This window comes from Camelus bactrianus, chromosome 4 (genome assembly GCF_048773025.1).
Source record: "Camelus bactrianus isolate YW-2024 breed Bactrian camel chromosome 4, ASM4877302v1, whole genome shotgun sequence".
Taxonomy (NCBI): Eukaryota; Metazoa; Chordata; class Mammalia; order Artiodactyla; family Camelidae; genus Camelus; species Camelus bactrianus.
Genome location: NC_133542.1, coordinates 61,893,031 through 61,915,647, shown reverse-complemented (window position 1 = coordinate 61,915,647; position 22,617 = coordinate 61,893,031). Strand labels below are relative to the sequence as shown.

Sequence of the window (22,617 nt, the reverse complement as noted above, 5' to 3'; positions counted from 1 at the left end):
CTGCTTCATGCTTTGAGCCCCTTCTTCTTATGAAATCTCATGTAGGAGGCCAGTCTATAAAGGAGATGGTGGGACTTTCTATTTGAAGCTGAGGTGTAGGTTTAGAGTCCTGCCTGCTCAGTTTCCCTCTTGCCCTCTTCAGGAAGCTGCTGAGATGCCTGCTGTGATCCCTAGAGTTCCTCAGAATAATTTTGGAGCCCCCAGACTAGATATTTTCTCTCTTTGATAAAACCTCAAGAATATTCCTAGCACCATGCTAGGCACTGAAGGTTGGGGGCCTGGACTGAGAAATATGGCCCCTGGTCTCCATGAGCTGATTATATGGTTAGAGAGGTCAACAGAAAATGAGCTTAACAGGGTAAGATCTTATGAGCAGAAATGCTTATCCAGAGAAGAAGGGCTGGGGCAAGGAGGAAAGACTTCCTGAAGAAGGTCACTTTGAGATGGAACACTGATGAGTAGTAATGATTTGGAGAGGCAGAGGGGAAAAAGAGGACAGGGTGAACAAAGGCACAGAGATGGGAAACGCCAGTTGTATAGATCAGGAGGGACAGCACAGAACAGGACATGTGTCACTCACGCACATGACGGCTCTGAGGAAAAGAAGTTTGAATAAGGGAATAGACGAGCGTGGAAAGAAAGGGGGAAATCGTGCCTTTTCCAGACAGGTCCCTCTCCTGTCTCATTTACCAGTCATAACTGCCTCAGTTGTTATTATTAACCACACATTGCAGAGTTAATCACTATAGGCACTTAGAAAGCAGAATTGAGATTTAAACTGAAATTGACTTGACTCCAAAGTTTGCCTTTCCCCCATAACATGGAACTTCATGGGAAATATAGGACTGGAGCAAGTTTTTAAAAGAAAGGTAGCATTTATACAAATTGACAGTTAGAGAAAGGAATTTCTGGTTAGGAAAAATATGCATGAATATTTACATCTTGCAAGATCCTTGAAGAATCCTCTAGTCCAACCTACTGACTTTAAAGCTGGAGACAGTGAGGCCTAGAGAAAGCAAAGGATCATTTAATATAATAGTAGAAAAAGACACCATTCTGGCCTCTGAACCCTCAGGTCAACGCTCTTTCCAAAGCATCATGAACAAACCACTCTGTCATCATTTTATTTCCTTTCCAGCGGATACCACTTCTTTAGCACATCTTTATGGGTTCAGGAGTCTGACTTTTTGAACAATACCGAACTTATCTCTTTCTCTAGAGACCACGGAGTTGGGCAGCAAGAAGGAGCTCAAGTCCATGCCCTTCATCACCTACCTCTCAGGTCTGCTGACGGCCCAGATGCTGTCAGATGACCAGCTCATCTCGGGTGTGGAGATCCGCTGTGAAGAGAAAGGCCGCTGTCCATCAACCTGCCACCTTTGCCGCCGACCGGGCAAAGAGCAGTTGAGCCCCACCCCGGTACTGCTGGAGATCAGCCGTGTGGCACCACTTTACAGCCTCATCCAGGACAATGGCACCAAGGAGGTGAGCTCCCCTGACGCAGTCACTAAGTCAAATCTAAGTGCCAACCCTCATATCTCCTGCCCTTGGTGGGCCCTTTGTCCACCAGGACTGTCATCCTCACCACCACCATCACCATCATGGCGAGGACTAGCATTTCTTGATTCCTTACCATGTTTTAAGCACACATACAGCTTGGTAACAAGAGGTACTGTGACCGACAAATTCTCAAATCTCAGTGGCTTAGTACAATTGAGGTTATTTCTTGTTTGTGCAGAGTCCTAAGTAGATGTTTTTGATTGATGAGTGGCTTTACTCTGAGAAGTGGTTCAGGGACCCAGCCTGTTCCATCTTGTGCTCTGTTCATCTGATGCTTCCAAGGCTGCTTTGGAAGAAGAAAGAACATGGAAGGTTGCACACGAGAAGCTTAAATGGGCCACGCCTGAGAATGGCAAATTATCATTTCAGCTCCCATTCACTGGTTGGCTAGAGTTCAGCCACTGGGCACCCCTGTCTGCAAATGAAGACAGGGAAATGCAGTCTGTCAGTTTTCCCAGGAGAAGAAGATGTGGATTTGGTTAAAATCTAGAAGTCTGTACTTCAGTGCTGTACTCAGGTTAGCTCACTGAAGCTACCTTCCAGATCTATGATTTACTCATAGGTATGTTGTTGACTCATATGGAATTTCTAACATTTGACCATTATTTATTCATGAAAATGGCAATTCCATGTGGTTCACCTTCATCCTATTCCTACTTTGCAGGTGAGGAAACCTAAGACATTTAGTGATTTGCTCAGTGTTGGTCTGCTGGAGAGCTTGCATGCTTAATTGTGAAATTACATCTTTTTCCTCTTTGTGTCTCTCTCATTTTCAACTATAGCATGTCAGGGCTTGAGAGGATTGTGTGAATGATTTGGTTCACTGGTTTGCAAACTTGTGTTTGTGGAGTACTTTTTCCAAATGCAGTCTTCAGGAACCCCAATCCACAAAACCAGAAATAGTGATGCCACTCCTTCAGTAAGAAAGAAGAAGGTGGATAAAGCATTTCTGCCTGGTCCCCACTCTTCCCTATGCAGCAGCTTCTGGGCAGCCCTGGGCCTCCAGGGAAGACAGTCTGTAGACCACCGACCAAGTCCAGTAAGATGCTCTGGATTATGTGCTCCTCCCACAGCATGCTGTTGGGCTGAGTAAGGGCCACTGCATGGTGAGTGATCAGGAAGGGCTTCATAGAGGAGAGAGGAGAAGAGAATAGGAAAGTGGGGAAAGTACCAGGTAGACAACCTGAGGGAGAAAAGAACATGGTCTGTATACAGTCCAATAGAAACTTCCCATTACTTAGACTAAGAGATGGAGGGAGAGCAGAGATGAGGCCAGAGGGGTTGGGAAGAACTTGCTTATTTAGCCGGTTGTAATATAGGTCATGGAGTCTGGACCCTGTCTGGAGGGCAATGACATACTGAAGATTAGCAGGAGACTGATAGGATTAGATTTAAGTGGCAGAAAGAGCCCTCTGGAAACAACGCAGATGACCGTCCATGGGAGAGCAGTTAAATGAGATGTGGAATATGCATACAACGGAACACGGTACTATAGCCACAATGAGTGAACCATAGTGACAATGAGGTGGGTGACCATAATGTTCAGTGAAGACCGGAAATCCCAAAGGTACATTTTATATAGCATGATAGATGCCCTTTCCTGTTTTAAGTTAAAATGGATACACACCAAACACACTACTTTAAGAATACATACAGATGCAATGGATAACTTTAAAAAAGAATCAAGGGAATGATGAGCATAGGTTAGGATGATGGTGGTCTTAAGTCAGGGGAGGCAGGGTGATGGCATGAGGATGAGTTACATGAACATAGTCAGGTTCCTAACTGTTTAGGTGCTGGATTTGTCAGGGTTTATGAAAGTATTAAAACCAGCTAACTAATGAGCATTAACTGGATGAATATATAAAGTCTAATTATGCGTGGTACAGCAGTGAGCTCAAGTCATGAATTAAGCATCACAAATAATCAGAGGTCCCCAAAGTAAAAATAACGAAAGATCCAAAAAAGCCAAATGCGTGTACATCTCCACACCTCTGGTTTCAGGGTGAGAGTCAACTGTGGAACTGTTAGGGGAAGCAGGGAGATGCATGAGGAGGCTGTTGAAGCTTCCAGCAAATACCAGGGGTGGTCTGACCAGTGTTGTGTCAGTGAGGACAAAGCTGCTCCTTGGTAGCTGTGTGGGGCTGAGCCCTCCAGGTTTTGGTGGGTGAGGCTGTGAATATCCCCACTGCCCACTCTGTGAACTTGCCCCAGTCACTGTCTGTCTGGGCCACACTCTACTCTTCTGTAATGTGGTTCAACACTAGCTAAGTCACAGGACTTTTATGACGTGCTCTTGGCACGTGTGGTAGCAGGACATGTGCTGGTTCCTCTCCTCTTTGCTCAGGAGTCAGATTCCCCGTGTCTGCATGCTACTCCAGCCTCCCTCAGCATCCTCAAAATACCCACTTCCTGAGGCCAATACATGTGCTGTCCGAGGAGCCCAGGAGTGTGACAGTGGTCACTAGATGTCACTGTTCTCCTTATGGGACATCTGCTGCTTCAGAAGCACTAGCCCTTCATTGATTCATTCAGTATTTTTGCACACCTACTACATGCCCTGTACTGCGTCCCAGGCTGAGAAGTAAAGCGTATGACAAACAGACACAAATGGGCACAGTCTTTATCTTCATGAAGTGCACAGACCTGCGGAGGGGACAGATATCATTGAAACAATCACACCAAAGAAGGAAGGACAGACTGTGCTAAGTACCAAGAGAATTCCAGGCCTGTGGGTTAAAAGTAGGTGACAGAGGGCTTTGTGAGGTGAGCGGAGGCTTCCTTTGGAAAGTGCCATTGAAATTAGTTCTCGGGGGTCAGGTGCATAAAGAGAATGTGGAGGGCTGGGTTTGGGGGAGGGGAGGAGCCCGGGAGCATGCAGGGTGGAAGGCCCAGCTCCCACAGAGGCCTGAAGAATGTGCAGACGTGGCCCATTTCCCTGAGGCTCCGCCGAGGAGAGGCGGCAGCCAGGCTGGGCAGAGCCATGGAGGTTGTGCTGGTGAGGAGTCTGGCCTCTGCTAGTGGGCAGCCGTAGGGAGTTAGGGCAGACAGGTAGGCGCGAGTGATGTCTTCTCAGTGCCAAGCTCCTCTCCTGTTGCAGTCATCCCTACAAAGGAACATTAGAGCTGATTGACTGGTTTCTTCTCTTCCTCCCCAAACCCCAACAACAGGCTTGTTTAGAGTTTCACAGCAGCCTGGGGGCTGCAGTGTGTTAGGCCTCTACAGGGGAGCCAGGCTGTGGTCAGAGTAGGCAGGACAGGCCCACCTGCAGGTCTGGAAATGATCCAGAGGAGGGGAACGTGGCCGCTGAGCAAGGCTGGTGCAACAAGGAGGCAGCCACTTTCAGCATGGCCGTCATTGTTTCTCTGCCTCTTCCCCAAGCCCCCATCACTCCTCCCACGGCTTCTCCACTCCTCTGCCATTCTCTGCAGCCAGAGGCAGAGGCTGCATGGATTAAACACAAAAGGTCCTCGACTTGGGCTCTGACACTGAGTCATAGCAAGGCTGGGGCAAGTCCTTTTTCCTTCCTGGGCCTCTCTTTTCATACCTGAAAAAAACAGGGATGTTGGGTAGGTTTCCTTCAGAGTGTCCTACAAGAGGCTTTGTCTAAGTGGCATCAGATAGTGCAGGCTGTGTGCTCTGCTCAGGAGGAGTTGGAATCCTGCCTCAATCCGATATTCCTGTGTGATGCTGAATGACGTCTCCAAACCTCAGTTTCCATATCTATAGAATGGAGTCTTGTGATTCCTGCTTCATGGGGATCAAATGATAATGAGCACAAGGTACGTATAGCATGTAATGGACTCCTGTTTTCTATGATAGTGGTAACAATAATGTTTGTCTAAACTGACTCCTTCCTTTTTCTGTGCTTCCTTTGGTGCATCCTCTTCTAGCTAGTATGCAGTAACTTTGCAGATGCGCAAAGTTCTAGGGACATGACAGTTAGAGTAAGATCTGTATTTTGTATGGGAGAGGTCGCTGGTTAACCCAAAAGGGTAGATCACAAATGGAGGGATTTCAGGAGCATTTTCTCACATTATAACCATTGCTGGAACTCATACGCTTATTTACTGTAGATGGAATTACACACAAGTGAAAGGCTTTCCTTCCATAGACCTTCCAGAGCAGAATGGAACCATTCTTCTATGTGAGAACAGCTGACTACTTGAGCTGTCTGAAGTGCTGAGTCCCATTGTGTGGCACAGTCAGGGAGTATCAGTGAGTGGTGTGACTTGCCTGAGATTTGCCTGGCAGCTCTGGCCTCTGATTCTGGATAGCCTGGGGGACCACTGGACACCAGCATCTCTGGTGGTTGGGATCTCCTTGGATCCATTTCCATGAATGCGTGGGAAAGGATGATACCTTCTGCCTCAGCTGGAAAGGAGCCCTTCATTACACATGGTGCTCTGGTTTTGAACAAGTGAAGTAGGAAGAAAGTCTTTATGATGGAGATGTCTTTGATTAATACATAATCTCCTCCCTCCAACTGTTAAATGACCCTTCAACAGCTCAAAGCCACAGAGCCTGGCTAAGCACAACTAGTGCTTAAATGTGTAAGACTTTGTGTGGGTGTTAACTTAGCCTTTGGGTAAAGAAAAAGAGGCTCCAAATAGAGGAGACAGAATAGTGTCTTGGTGAAGAGCCAGACTGAGCTGAATTTGAATCCATCTCTACCATCAATTGTCTGGGCAACCTTACTTTTACTCATTTGTAGAGTAGACATTGTAGCATCTGTCCCTATCCATTTGGGGGTTGGGAGTTTTCTTTGGAAGAACTAGGAAACTGGGACAGTTGGAATTTGAACTAGGTTCTGTCCTTGATTGTTATATGGCATTGGACATGAATGCTTCTACTCTTTTGGTCTCTGTTTCTTTATCTATACAATGAGAAGTAGGGCTAACTTTATCCACGGCCCCCTTTGGCACTATGATAGGGTCAGATCTTAATTCTACCCTGAAAATAAGGGAACTCTTTTGAGGTTTGAAGAGGCATCTTGTGACCTGCAATTTATTTTCTATACAAAGAGATTACTCCTTAAATTAATATTGGGAAGAGAAAGATACATACATCTTGTATTCCATTTCAAACACAGCATTTATAAGTAGAGATGGATACTAAAATCAAATCCTTTTTTATTTTACAGATCAGTATCTTTGTTTTACAAATAGTAGAACTCAGACCTAGAGGTAAGGAATGGCTTGTTCTAGACCACACAGCCAAGTCTGAATTTGATTTAGTCATCATGACTTCTGACCTCAGAAATAGCTTTTGCATCTCTCTGAGACTCAATGTCCTCATCTGTAAAATGGGTCGTGATAACTTTCCCCACAGGGCTCTCACATAGAAAACTTAAGAGACTGTTTGCTAATATTTGAAAGACTGTAAAATGCTCTATAGCTCTGGATACTTTTTTCTAGTGCTCAAGTCCTCTGAATTCCAATGTGATTTATTTTTTTTCTTTTCATGCTGCCCTAGGAAGAGCCGTGTATAATTTTGGTCTTGTTGTGGTTGTCTGACCTTCTAGCAGTTTCTCTCTCTCTGCCAGAAAGACTTGTTTGCTCTATTTACACTTCTTGGCTCAAACTGAGAAGAGAATTCCAAATGACTGCTCTTTGAAAAGAAATTGACAGTCAAAATCCCACCCCCCACCCCCCCGTTACTGCCACCACCACCATTGTCATAACCACCATCACCACTGCTGTAGCAGGGTCAATGCCACCACCTTGCATTGGGCGCTTAGAGTGTACCAGGTGTTGTGCTAGGGAAGATGACACAGAGGCGAATCAGACACAGATTGTGCCTTCAAGGAGCTCACAGTGTACTGGGTGAGGAAGAAGAGCCACATAAGTAACTATAATTGCTTGTGTATGCTACTTTAATGCATGATTTATTTGCAAACAATACAATAGATATGCCAACAGTGTTAGAAAAGAGGGAGAAAGAAACTTAGAGGGGAAGGTGAATCTGGAAAAGATTCTTGGGCCAGGGAAGGTGGTGGATATGGGCAGATGATAAATAGCTTGAGACCAGCCTGTTGATGATGAAGATAATCCTATGAACCAGATGTTCATGATATGCCAAGAGCTCTGCCAAGGGCTTTATGTGCTTTATCTCATTTCATTATCCAAGAATTTATCGGGGAAATGTTATCATCATCCCTACTTAATAGATAAGGAGACCGAGGCTCAGAAAAGCTTGGACCCAGGTCTGCAAGATTCCGAAGCGAGTCTAGGCCAGAGTTTTCCAACTCTGGTCTGTGGGTGAAAGCCAGCGTGCCATCTGTTTGATGAAACGCAGCCACACTTATTTGTCTACGTGTCGTCTACGTCTGCTTTCCTGCCACAGTGGCTGAGTTAAGCAGTCGCCATAGAAGACAGCAGGACATACAAAAGCCAAAAGTATTTACTCTAGTCCTTCGCAAAAAAAAAATTCATGACCAACCTTGGTGTAGGCTAAGATATACCAGAAAAGAAGGAGAAGGAAAGTTCTTTCAAACACTATGTGCCAAACATACAGAACAGAGGAATAAAGCCCAGCAATTATCAAGTGCCTGCTCTATGCCTGGCATTTTAAAAGTGCTTCATCTGTTTTCGTACATGTTGTCTCACTCTATCCCCTGGCACATTTGCAGTAGGCACTATTATGCCCATTTCACAAATTAAACATTAAAAAAAAAATCTGAGTACTTAGGTAAATTATGTAACATCACACAGCTAGTGACTTGTGAGGTCAGAATTCAAACCCTGGAAGCCTGTGTCCAAAAATGTATGTATTTAGTCAATCATACTTACAACAGGTCTAAAAAACTGGGGAGAGATAAAACTGGAGAAGTGATACGCAGAAGACTGGGTTGTGGACAACTTTGAATGCTGGGCTAAGGTACCATGTAAACTACAGGGAGCTCTTCAAGATTTGTGGTCAAGGGAAGGACATAACTAGATGTGAATTTTAGGATAATAACTATACCAACAGCAGTTGCAGGGTGAATTGCAGGGACCAGGGCTGGTTTAATGGCAAGGCTTATTAATTTGGGGTCTGCAGATCACTGATTTTAAAGGGTCATTGGATCTCCAGAAAGTTTATGCAGAATTATGTATCACTGTAGTTGTTTTCTGGAAAAAAGATACATGGCGTCAGCAAATTTTCTAAATGTTTTTGACCCAAATGTTGAAGAATGCTAAGATAAACGGACTAGTTAGTTGGAGTGTCCACGGCAGAAGTCCATGAATGGGATGTCTGGGAAGGTGCGGGCTCAATTCAAAGAATTTTAACAACTATTAATTAAGGGTCTCCTATGGGCCAGGTGCTGTCCTTGGGCTTTTGGGATACATCAGAGAGCAAAATTGGCGTATATTTTGACCATCTGGAGACTTAAAATTTCTACTGAAATGTATGTGGAAGACGTAAACAATCAGAATAGTAAATAATATAATATATTAAAAGGCAAAGGGTGAAATACATAAAACAGAATTAGGTCAGGCATGCCTAGTGGAGTGTAGAGGCTTGGCTCTCAGAACATGACAGAGTCAGTCAGGATCACCTGGGTTGGAGGAAGCATTTTTTTTTTTTTTTAATGCAGATTCCTGGCTTCCTCCTCCTGATTCTGCTTGTCTGGGGTTAGGGGCGGGGTGAGGCTGGAAATCTTCATTTTCACAAGTTTCCCAGGTGAGCTTGAGAACCACTGCCCAAAACCACAGTTCATGTGACTTTCTCATTCTGAAATTCCTTCAGGGAATTCCATGCTTAGGGATTAAGAAAGTCAAGTATTTATAATCTGATGTAAATCTCTGCTATTGTGGGCCACTTCCTCTCCGTCGGAGCATTATGAGAAGGAGGTGAACTGGCCAGGAACCAGACTGTCAGGCGGTTCTTGGCAAGAGGGAAGATCAAAGAAAAGAGGGGGATATAATCCACATATTACTCAACACGCTCATGGTCAATTACAGAAGAGGAACTTAATGCTTGGCTTGCCTATTTGCAAAACTGGAAAACAGAGCTATTGCATGTGACCAGAAAACTACCAGATGCAGTAAGATATGCAAGGCATACAGACTTAGCAAATGCAGACATTTTTGCGTGTCAGAGTGTAGAGCTTCCCCCACGTCCCCTCCATGGGACGTTGAATCTAGTTAGCAAATGTGACAAAAAGAAGATCACAATGTCTTTTCCTGATACTTTAAAGAACAACCATTTACTGAGCACTTCACTTGTGCCAAGAGCTCAGCTCAAGCACCTTGTGTGCTTAGTTCACTGAACCCTCTCATCAACCCCACGTGGTGGGTCCTCCTGTTATCTTTCTTTTCCCCTTGGGAAAACTGAAGCACAGAGAATCACTTGTCCGAAGGTCCTGTAAGTAGGAACTGGTGGAGCCAGGTTTGACCCAAGCATTTCAGCTTTTTCTCACTTTGTTATACTCTCTCTCTCCTTAGCTACTTCCCTTCAACTTTTTGACAAAGTGTTAAAAAATGGAAGTTTAATGTGTACTAAGGAGACCATCATTGCCTAATAGTACCTTCTCCAGCTACTACTGAGTCTTCATTTCTTTTACTCAGTGGCCAAAATATTTGCAAGAACAGACAACTTCTGCAGTCTACACAGATTCACTCCCATTCATTCTAGGGTCGGTTCCCTCCATATAGTGGAAATACACTGGCTTCTCATCACTTGTAACCCCTGCAGACACTACATTTGCCACAAATGACTTTGCCTCTCTTTTAATGGTGTTTTCTATCTCAGTTCTTCTAGTCTGGAAACCAGTGAGACATCCTTGGTAACTCTGCTCTTCCTGCACTCACCCCCCTCCCCCCGAAAACTACAACACATTAAAAAAAAAACCCTATAGATTTTTTGTCTTAGAAACTTCTCAATTAAGTTTACTTTTTTACTCATTTTAGTCCAAGTCTTGCCTGAGCTATTTCAGTAGCCTCCTAACTGGCTGTGACCCTCGTCCCCTCTAATTCATTTTCTTCCTGGTAGCCAGAATGATATTTTCAAAATTAAAACTTGCTCACATCACTTTACCAGTGAAAACTCTTAACTGGCTTCCAGTTGCTCATAGGATCCAGAACAAGGAGCTTACCGTGGCCTCCAAGGGGCTGCTTGGACCAGCCCTTCTATCTTACAGCTCATCTCGTACCTGTTCCCTTCTTGCTTTTTGTGCTCAAGTCACAGTGATCTCCCACTTTCCGAAACTGTGCTTTGTCATGCCATAGGGCCTTTGCACATGCTGTTCCCTCTACTTGGAACTTGTTTCACCCCCTCCTGTTTCTTCTTTCCACTAAGTGAACTACTGTTCACCCATCAGATTGCTGAGGCTTCTAGATTTGATAAGATCCCCCTGTCTGTTTGTTTACTTACTTTATTGAGTCTTTTTATCTTTCTTTCATAGCAATTATCATAGTTTATAATTATGCCTTAATGAATGTTTTCTAATTGTTTGATTAATATCGGCGTCTCCTCCTCCTCCACATTTTATTGTTTCATTTTATGATGACAGCAGTGCCAATGCGAAGGAAAGAACAGGTAAACTCAAGAATGAAGGCATCTAGACCGGCCCTGGTCTGCTTGATTCCTTTCTGCCACACCTCGCAAGTGTTATGGAACCTGTGTTTGAACATTCCCAGTAACAGCTTTTTCAGTGATCCGTAAGCATCCTGTCTCCCCCTCCTTCTAGAATATCCTTTCTGATACTGAGTCAAAATATTTTCCTATACATTAAGAGCTAAACTCCATGAGACCAAGGTCTGGACAAACTTTTGCTCAGCAGTGCACCAACATCTTCTAGTAAAGTGACTCATAGTAGACATTCCATAAATATATATTTTAATGAGAATAAATGAAAGTGAAAAAATGAGTAACCAACTTGCATTGGCATGCACACATGTGCTTTCACATATACTAGCTCCGTTAGTCCTCTCAGTAGACCTATGAAGGTATCGATGTTTATCTTCGTTTTACAGATTAGGAAACTGAGGCTCAGAAAAGGTGGGTACCACCCTCTGAAGCCGCACAGGGCTAACACATGTCAGAGCCACGACTGGAATCCCTTTCCCAGCTGTCCCACCACCACTCATCCATCACACAACCATCATTTATCTTAGAGTGACATGCAGTCAGGGCAGTGCTGGGCTTCCAAGGAACAGAGCAAGCTGAAGGCCCCATCCCTGGGGGTGCTTTGTCTGTTCACAGGGGTCTCTTCTTGGGTCACTAGGAAACTTCAGTCAGCAGTGATGCTAAGGGCCCAGAGAGAATTTACAAACAATTCAACTCTCTCTATTTCTCTCTAATCTGAGAAGGAAAAAAAAAAAAAAGTCATTCCAGATGTGCCTCACAATTCATCAGGCAGATGTGGTTGAAAACAGTGTGAGTTTGTACTGTTACACGGTCAGGCGATCTGTGCAGAGCCTTCTCTGGTCATTCCTAGCATTTTTGAGCAGAAGGGTTCCAGGACATACATTTGAGTCCTGAGAGGAGGAGAAGCCCTCAAGGAATTGGCTTCTCCTTGCAGCACATGTTTCTTTTCTTTTTTAAATTCATCTCTGAGTTTTCCCATTTGGGAGAACATTGTCAGATTTCTGTATATTCTGCTACCCAACCCAAACCAATTTAGTTTAAAAAAGTATAATATATACAAAAGCAGAGAGACTAGTATAGTAAACCTCATTGTACCTATCACAAGCTACTACTCTGTCACCTCAAACATTATACAGTTGTATATGTAAATATTAAAGTTCATATTTCTAAAATATAAGGACTTAAAAAATATCAATACCATTGCCTTGCTCTCTAAACTATCAATTCCTCTATACCATCAAATGTTTAGTCATTGTTCATGTTTACCAGATTGTCTTACATTTTTGGCACCAGTTTGTTCACATTAAGATCTAAATAATAGCCAAACATTGTGATTGGCTGATAATTAAATCTCTTTTAATCTACGGATTTCCTCCTCCAATGCTCTTTTTATTCCTTGTGATATTTTGTCAAGAAAACTGGGCATAGTTCCCAGGGGATTTTGCTCATGGCAGCCCCACAGTATTATTTAGCATGTTCCTCTGCCCCTGTATTTCTTGTGACTTTGTAGTTAGGTCTGGAGGCTTGACCTGCCATGATTTTTTTGGCAACCCATCATCACCAGTATTGGTAGACTTTGTAGAACAAGGTGATCTAACAGGACAATTTGAGCTCTTTACTATAATAGGTAAGAGTTTATCTCTGATGCTGGTCAAATCTGCCATCAGGTCCTGACTGTTCCCTTTCTTCTGGGTGGCTTTTGGCAGGGGATTCTGAGCCTTACTTCCCTCAGGTATGATGTGGGAATAATAACAATAATACCTAACTTCTGAGGTTATTGTGTTAAATGAGATGGGCACCTGGTACATAGTAAGTGCTGAGTGTAGACAAGCTCCTACTTGTCTTCCCCTCCCTTCCTGCTCTTCCTCTTGTTCCCCCCACTTCTTCTCTCCCACATTGTGTTACTACATTTTATGACCAAAAGAGTGTCTATGAAAAAGAAGGAGCAGGCCAACTCAGTAGAAGAGGTGATCATTATCCAGGCATCTAGTCCAACCCTAGTCTGTTGCTAAATTCTTTTCTCCCTGCAGGAGCCCGTGTTTGAATACTCCCAGGAAAAGCTTGCTCAGTGATCCCTAAGCAGCTTGTTCTCTCATTATTAGAACATCCTTCTTTATATTGAGCTAAAATATTTTCCTGTACAGCGTGCCCTGTCCATGTGGTTTCCAGTTCCATCTGTCGGTGCTATACTGAGATGAACTTATCTCCTGACTTATCAGACAGAGCACATTGGAATCAGAGATGAGGGTTCAAATACCAGCTTTGCTACAAAATTTCTCTGTGCCTTTGGGCATATTACTTAAGTTTTTAAGCTTCTATTTTCTCATCAGTAAAATGGGATTAATAATATCTACCTTATAGAATTGTTCTGCAGATTAACTAAATCCAGGTAAGGTGCTTTGTAGCAATGTTTGGCTCACAGAAGTAACTCAGTAAAAGTTTGGCCTCTCTCCTGGTTCTAAGTCAGATATTTGAAGGCATCTTAGGTCTCTGCTGGACTTCTCTTCTGGTAATCATCCCCAGTTCTTTCAATAGTTTTTCGTCACACGGATCTGCTGCTTTCCTCAGACTCAGTCCTAGCCCAGCCATCCCGAATGTTGACCCCTGAAAGAACTCCAGTATGCCTCTGTCCCTCTTGATGTATGCTTTATGAGGAGAGAGGCTAGAACACACAGGGACTGCCCTACTTGCCTACAGAATTCAGGGTGGAAGCCAAGTCTCTTGCTTCCAGACTTTTGGATTTGCCCTGGGTCACAGTAGCTTCTATCTTTAATATCATGTCCATAGTATTCAAAAACCTAATTTTTGGCTCACTAAAGGAAACAGAAGCTCAAGGGGAAAAATCTCTTATCTTATTGGCATCATACAGCCAGTAGTTATGGAACCAGGACTTAAATGCACGTCTGTCTGGTTCCATAGCCTGTGGTCTCAACGTGTTAAGATAGAGGCTGCCCCATCATTGGCTCCTTCCTCCACACTCGGACACTGGCAAGCCTGTTCTGGCGTTGAGTAGCCTTTCTTCTAGAGTCACCTCCTGTCACTGTCTTTTTCTTCACCTTTCCTTGACGGTAAAACGCCTTGCTCCATCCTCACCTCTTAGTCACTTCTCAGCCTTTTGGAAGCTGACTTCTGTTACACCCCCTGATTGAGATTCCTGTCACAAAACTTAACAAAGACCTGTGCACACAATCCAAAACCCTCTTCTCAACTATTTTTTAGAAGCATCAATCATTCTTAAAAGAGCTTGGGCTTGGCTCTTTCGACTGTACTTTGCCCAAGCTGAGTCTTTTCCAGAAAATATTGCTTCCCGTCAGAAACTCAGAGGGAATGCCAGGAAACGGAAGCGTGGTAGCTGCTTGAGGGTGGGGCGTACACGTTGATGAGGCTCTGCCCATCCCCCCATAGTGCTTCTCCATAGTCCGTGTCCCTCAGATGTGTAGATACCTGTTGTGAGGGGAGCTGGAGAAAATGGGGATTTAGATACATATTTATAAGTAGGTATATTGGTACAGATACATACTTACATATTTTATATAGATAGGTATATTTATTTACTTTTTTTTTTAATTTTCAGAAGGGTATGAGTTACATTCAAAGTAAACAGACTTGTTAGTGAGATTTTGAAGCTTTAAGTGTTCTAGTGAGTTACTATTGAAAGGGCCCAAGCTTTTGAATCAATCAGATCTAGATTTGAATTCCAGATTATATGCCTAACCTGTTGGATGTTCATGAACAAGTGACTTAGCCTACTTGAACTTTATTTTCATATCTGTCACATTAATCTGGACTTGCTGCGTAGATTAATTCTGGATATTATATCAGAAGACAGCTGTAAAGAAGAGCAGTGTAAGAATCAGATGGACCTAGGCTTACATTCTTATTTTACCCCATCCTGTGGAGCTATAACTTAATTATTCAGAATCTCAGTGAGGCTGGTAACAGCGTTGAACTCAGAGTTGCTGTTAGGTTAAATAAGATTATATATGCAAAGCACTTAGCAGTGCCCTGTGTGATTAGAGACTCGATCAATATTAATTGCAGCTTCTTCCCTCTTCCTTTGTCGTCTTCATCTTCCTCCTCTTTCTTTTCCTCCTTCACTCTTTTGCTTCTGCTCTTGCTTCTGATTAAAGCATCCAGTGCCGAGTAGGTGTACAATAAATGTAATTGCCTTACCCTCAGGCACCCACCAATGGATGAACCAAAAGAGGAGTCAGTTCACAGAGAGCAGGAAAAGCATACTTCCCCATAGTTGGTTCTAATGACATATTTTCCCTGTTGAAAAAATATTGAGAAGAATAAAACTAATTATGAGCCTAGATAAGCCTAGAATCACTTTTGTCTGTAAGTAATTGTGAATAACAACTCTAGTACATTCATAATAAATGATGATAATTCATAATCATTATCTTGCTTCCATTTAGAGAAAAAGTTCAGAGCTTTATCAGTGCTCTTTAATTATCAAATATATGTGTACGTGGGGGCGCATGGGTGGTTCTGGCATTACTTTAGGCACTTTATAAATGAACCTTACACCATTCTTTATTGAGGTTTATTGAGGTGGTTGTTACTACCTCCTCATTTTACACATGTGGGAAATGAAGCACAGAGAATTGAAGTCACTTCTATCTGTTTGCTTAGTAATCAGACTAAGATCTGAACCCAGGGGTTTGGTCCCAAAGATTGTACTCTTAACCTCCACGCTCTGCTGTCCCTCCAGCATATGTAATGTCCTTTGCTGGGTTAAGGGACCAAGACTTCTCAGAGTCCAACTTATCAGGACAGAAATATGGCTACAGTGAACCTGGTGGAAATCTTCCCTCTTTTCAGAGCTTCCTTAGCCAGATTTCCAAGGAGCCTTTTCAAAGGCAAAGATAAACTCAGTGTGGGTCTAGACTAAGCATGTCCCCTCCTGTCCTCTGACCTTTCTTTCCCTGCCCCCACCCACAGTTCCAACCATGGAAGCCCCACCAGCTGGAGAGACTACCTCCCTCAGATGCCTCCCAAGGGAAAATGGGCGTACTGGAAAAATGAGGTCACCGGTGGCCACAGAAGGGAAATTTTGCAGTCCTTTACTCAGGAACTCACCATTAACTTAAGCTAGCATTTAGCAACATAAACTCCACAATCTTGGACAAATCTTCCACTTGAAACCTTCCCACCCGCCTCTCATCTCCAGATGTTCTCACACAGGGGAGAGGAGTTACTATCTGTCACAGGACAGCAGGCCTTAGAAGACAGGTCTTGTCTATTGGGTGGGGCTGGGATCCTTGGCTGAAGGCTTCCCTTAGGAGAAGTGTGTGAGTCCCATCCAGGTTTCCCCTTCCAGAACTGAGTGGGCCAGGAGCAACGCCTTGCAGGAGACTGGCTGAGAGGAGGAGCCGTCCTCTGAAGAACTTGGATTTGTACAAGGCTAAGAAGCCCTTGGCAGTTCGAGGTCACAGGGCAAGATGCCTTGGGAAGATGACTCACAAGGAGATGGATGAGGCTACTGATATGGCTGCGTCTTCTCCCTGGAGTTATAACTGATGTTTCCTATTGCTCATAATTGGTCTGCTATTCATCACTTTCCCAATCGGTATCAGCTCAGTGACAGGCAGGACAAATGGTCTGGAGATAGTTTGAAACAATGTGAGCACAATCTCTTGCCCTGATGACTGAGTAGGTCTACTGGGATAACATAGATGAGACATCCAAAGAGCTCCCAGTCTTCTAATCCTCAGAGTTTACCACTCATTCATGCAACACTTATTCATGCAGCATTTATGGAGTGCCTCCTTTGGGCCAGGCCTTGTGCAAGGAGCTTTTGATAAAATAAGGCAAAGAACACAAAGTTCAGTGGAGAGGACAGACATACAAATAATTGTATAAAATATTGTAGTTCACTAGCAGACGTATTGTGCACGGGGCAGTTGGGGCCTTCAGTTCTGTTGGGAACTCAGAAAAAGGTTTCCAGGGAAGATTGTAGTTGTCATGGGTCTCAAATGATGAGTGTGATTTGCTTGAAGGCAGAATGGAGTTAAGGCGCTGCAGGCTGGAGGAAAACTATGTGCAAAGAAACAGTGGCCTCAAAGTTTGTTGCCTGTCTGGTCCGTGACAGGTGGTTTAATACAGCCATGGTTGGTAGGACTAGGGCAGACTAGAATAGTGGGGTATGAGACTGAAGAGATTGTTTGGCATCACTCTGCGAAAGGCCCTGTATGCCAGGCTAAGAAACGGTATCTATGCTTGTCTTAGTCAAACCTCTTTTATTGGTGAGGAATAGAAACCCACTAAAACTGTCTAAGCAAAGAGTGGATAAATTATTACAATGTTATAGTGATTTCTCCTGTAACTCAAGGACAGAGAGCACAGTGGAGGTCCTGGCATCCAAGAAGCCACTCTCAGCAGTAAACCTGGAGCTTGACATCTCTGCTTCTCTCTGCACTAGAGCTTTCCCAGTTTCCTTCTCTCTCTCCCTCTCTCCCTCTCTCCCTCTCTCCCTCTCTCCCTCTCTCCCTCTCTCCCTCTCTCCCTCTCTCCCTCTCTCCCTTCTCCCTCTCTCCCTCTCTCCCTCTCTCCCTCTCTCCCTCTCTCCCTCTCTCCCTCTCTCCCTCTCTCCCTCTCTCCCTCTCTCCCTCTCTCCCTCTCTCCCTCTCTCCCTCTCTCCCTCTCTCCCTCTCTCCCTCCCATCACCCCCACCTTTTCTGGTTTCCATGCACGTAGCTCAACACGATGAGCCTCGCCAAGTCTAGCTTTGTATTTCATCCCAGTTCAAGCACTCAGAGAGAGCAACGAACATCAGAATCTAAATTTCCATAAAGGATGTGATTGATCCAGTTTGGGCCAATATTGGTCCCACTACCCTTGGCCAAAGCAACAGGGTTGTTTAGTTCAAATGTGCCCACCAAACCATCCCTTGTATCTAATGCCTGAACGGCATCTATTAAGATCCTGAAGGTTGTTATTCTCAAACTGGAGCACTCTTAACTCAGAGGGACACACTGTGGTATGTGAGGATATATCCAAAACCACAAGATAAAGAGACTGGAGATTCTCGGACTTAATAGTACCTAGGCGTCACCTGGGAATATTTTCAATCACAAGTGCTGGGGTCCTTCTCCCCAAGATTCTGATTCAGTGGTTATGAGTTTAGCCTGGGAATCTGAATTTCTAACAAGCGCTTCAGGTCATTAATGAGACAAGAGGTCCAGGGATCACACTGTGAGAAACACTTTGGGAAAAACTCCATTGTTTCAATGTTAAAGCCAGCCAGAGTTTATTGTGGAGTAGAATATGTAATTTGCATAAATATTTAAGAAAGAGACTTCAAAGTAATTTTGCACTTGTCCCTTCTGATATTTGGGATGCTTTGTACCAAAAGCTCAAAAAGCCCTTCCATATTTTACTGGAAGATGTAGAAGATTTTTATGTCAAGAGTCTTGGCTCTTAGATCTCCTGGGCTGGTCTCAGGGGTGAAGTTAGCATCTGGTAGGAGTATGCAGAGGTTAAGAGTGCAGAATTTCTCTCTGGTCCCAGACAGAGGAGAAATCTTCCAAGCCAAGGCGAGTAGGAGGCAAAGGGAGAAAGGTGTGACAGGATTCATGTTCTTAACATTAATTAATTTATGGTATACCAATTTATAAATCAATTACTGAGCTCCTACTGTAGGTCAGGGCCCAGGGATTAAACAGTAAACAAAGCAGACAGGACTCCAACCTCAATTTGTACAGAGCCTATTAGGAGAGACAGACAGGTAATGAAATAGACTATGAAATATAACACAGTAAAATACGTTTTATGATAGAAGGTAGGAAGAGATGTGTTATGAAAGAAGGGGTCTATCCCAGTTGTGGGAGGGTCAGGCAGGGAGTGCTGCCTGCAAGAGGTGGTTTCTAAGCTGAAAGCTGATGGGTTAGTCAATGGAGGAAATTACTGGATGGGGTAAGAGTGTTCCAAGGAATGGAAATAGCATGTAAAAATCAAGAGATGAGACGAGCATAGCTGGAGAATAGAGTATGAAAAACTTGGTGGCAGGAGGTGATGCTGGCAGAAGAAGCAGAGATTTGGGGGAGCCTGACAGCAGCACAAGGCCATCCAGACACCCCCACAGCCGTCGAGCAGGGTGTGGCAGGATCTGCGGCCAGAGAGGCCAGTAGGAGTGGGCTCAGGCCCTCAGAGTGGCCCGGGGCCTGAGCTGGGTGCCTGAGTTGGACCAGTGTCCGTGGGAGCCACACATACTTCTCGCACTCGTGTGTCGGAGGAAGTTCGGGGCCTCTGACATAAGAACACCGAAACCCTTATTTTATAGATGAGATAATCAGAAAGGGAGACTGACTTGGCCAAAGTTGCGCAGTTACCGACGGAGCCGGGGTGAGCTTCCTGAGGAGCTCTTGGCTGGCCGAGGGCTTTGTGTCCAGTTCAGAACGTAGATTAGCGTCACACGGAAACGACTCTGCAGGGCGCCAGATCCTCAGATGCCGTGCAGAGAACCAAAAAAGCTCCATGGACAAATATGTTTGGGAAATGCTGCATTTTATACATTCCCTTCTTAGGGCTTCCCAGTGACCATTAGCATATGTGTGGCTCTGAAAAATTCTGTGTAGAACAATCTATTTGATTTTCTTTGATCTAGTCTTTTCCAAACTTATTTGACCTCAGAGACGACTTCCCCCACCACCTCCTTTTTTTTTTTTTTTTTTTTTTTAAACTCAAAGTCAGTAAATATCCTATTGAACTCATGTCCCTGGAAACAACTTTGGAGTGTTGTTCTGGCCCATGAGGATTTGGTTGACTGGTCACCCTGTCTCCTCCTGAGAATATGCATGCACCTCAACTCCTGCTTCTTCAGTATTTAGTATTTAGGAAAAATAAGTCAGTGTTTAGAAAAAAATACTGTCTTTGGTATTTGGGAAAAATACTTCCAATGAATCAGTCTTTGGAATCAGCTCTGTGTTTGAATCCTAAATCTGAATCATCCTAGATTAGTGACATTGTTCAAGTCACTTGATCACTTGAGCCCCAAACTTTTTAAAGGTTCAATTTTTTCAAAGATTGCATGGAGACAATGCAACCTGATACCTGGGTTTATTATGAAGAATAAATAAGCTCATAGTGGTGAAACATTTAGGCTTTGGAATTTGAGGCTCTTGAGTTTGAATTTTGCTCTGCCACATATTGGCTATGTGACACAGGACAGGAACCCAGACTCCCTGGGGCCTCAGTCTCACCCTCTGTATAATGGGAGTGATGGAAGTACCCAGTTTGTGGCATTGTGCAAGTGAAATGACTTTGTGGCAAACACCGAGCCCTGTGTCTGGCATATAGGTATGCTCAAAAATACTCACTGTCATTTTTAATGCTTTAAAACCCAGCTCTCCATCCTCTACATAAGGTGGATGGGAGCTGAAATACAGAGTGAACTGACGAGAAAAATAACTCCTTGCCTGGGGATCATATAACCCCATCATCTTGTCTCTGCACATCTTGGAAAACAGCTGACAGAGCCCCGTGCAGAAGCCTTTCAGTGGGTTGTGTATTTATTTCTTTAATATTTTTTCATTAACAGAGGTAAGTGTGGCAAGAAAGAGTCTGGCTGACTCTAAGCATCTTCCCCCTGTTGCCCAGATTAACAAGCTGTTCTGTCGGGCTCTCATCATTCAGGGGAGAATGGCTTGAAAAGCGAAGTTTATCCTGACAGGGGAAATTAGGTGTCGTTCCCGTGATTTATAGAGCCATAAATTGAGCTGTGCAAATTCTCATATAGGAAGTGGGTCCTTGCTTATCAGTGTCTCTTTCTGTGTGGCCTTGTGAGTGGGGGGATCTGACGCAGGAGCTGAGAGTGAGGGGTAGGGTAAGGGAGGTCAGCGGGCAGAGCTTGGGATTCCGAGTTCGAGACGATCTGCTCCACTGCTTTCTGTCTGGGGGACCCGGGCTGGTATCACTCCTCTGACCCCACCCTTGCTCTCTGTAAGGATTACTGGGACAGTAAGAGCTGCTGCACCCACAGGTCACTGGGAGCCTGACAGGAGCTGAGAGACAGATGCCCCAGCGCCAGACCTAGAATAAAGAAATGCCTCTTCTTACTCTCGCTCCTCAGAAACCGTCAACAGCACGCTCATTGTGTGTGGGGCCTCCTCTGCAGAGAGGATGTTAGCTGGGAGGAGTTTTTAAAAGAGACGTAATTTTTCTAGAGTAGTTTTAAGTTCCCAGCACAATCCTCAGTATCAAGCGCAGAGTCCCCATATAGCCCCTGTCCCCCCACCCCCGCCACGCAGTCTTCCCCACCCTCATCATCGCTCACCACACTAGGGCATTTGTTACGACTGATGAATCGACACTGGCACATCATCACCAGAAGTCCAGGGTTTACCTGAAGGTTCACTCCTGGTGTGCACTCTGTGAATTTTGACAAACGTGTAATGACATGTATCCACCATGACAGTATCATACAGAATAGGTTCACCGTCCTAAAATCCTCCTTGCTCCAGATTCATTGTTCCCTTCCCCCCAACCCCTGCCAACCGCTGATTCTTTTACTGTTCACATAGTTTTGTCTACAGGCATGAATTTTCAAAGGATCCCGTGTAGGATGAAAATTTTAAAGGGGATTGGAAAATTGTGAGCAGCTTTGAGAAGAAAGCAAAATCAGAAAATGATTAGAACCGGCAATGCTGTGGAGTGTATGTCCAAGTTGAAGAAAATGCAGATGGCAGTAAGGTCCAGAGAGGGTAAATGACTTGTGAGGTCACACAGCACATTAGTCAGAAAATGTTAGAGGTTCCTGGGACTCTTCTGTCCAAGGCACTTTCTACTCCTTTCGTGTTCTCTATCCTTGTCCTGTGAGGCTTTTTTCACTCCTGTGGCTTCTCTTACATTGAACCAGATGAAATTGCAGACATGTGACTTAAATGTAAATGGCAGTTATCTGTGGCATTTTCACTGTTCCGTTCCCATCAGTACAATGAAAAATCTCAATATATACTAAAGGGGGAGGGGGAGGGGTGGGAATCAGGACTATAAATAACATATTTAAAAAATGGCTTGTCTCTGTCAGATTGTGTGTTTGGAGGCTTTACATTTCAGAGCACGGGCTCCAGAGCCAGACTTCCTGGGTTCATATCCTGGCGATGCCACTTCCTCGCCCTAGGATCTCGGGCACAAACGTGAAATGGAACTTAACAACATCCCTACCTCACAGGTTGCTGGGAACATTAATTACATGAATTAATATATCTCTAAGTGGCTAGGGTTGTTGTGAGGAGTAATACATGTAAAGAATTTAGAATAGTATTTGGCTTGTAATAAGCACTCAATAAATATTAAGTGCTATTACTAATATCTTCTAATTAGTGGGGATCTTGTTCATGATGGTAGGACCAAAGGACCTGCATTCAATTCCTTGTTCTACCGCTTTTTAGCTGGGTGACTTTGAACAGGCTGTTTCACCCTTCAAACCTCAGTTTCCTCCTCTGTAAAATGGGGATGGTAACAGCAGAATCTGCCTCA

At 44.2% G+C, this 22,617-nt stretch overlaps 1 protein-coding gene across 5 annotated transcripts in view; it reads left to right on the top strand.

Annotated features, from left to right (window-relative positions):
* Positions 1 to 22,617, top strand: part of ASTN2 (astrotactin 2) — an 800,009-nt gene that overhangs the window by 633,234 nt on the left and 144,158 nt on the right. For all 5 annotated transcript variants that reach the window (XM_074362105.1, XM_074362106.1, XM_074362104.1 and 2 more), the window contains one exon: positions 1,220 to 1,485. In XM_074362105.1, the coding sequence (XP_074218206.1) occupies positions 1,220 to 1,485 (266 nt within the window). The remainder of the gene's footprint in view (positions 1 to 1,219; positions 1,486 to 22,617) is intronic.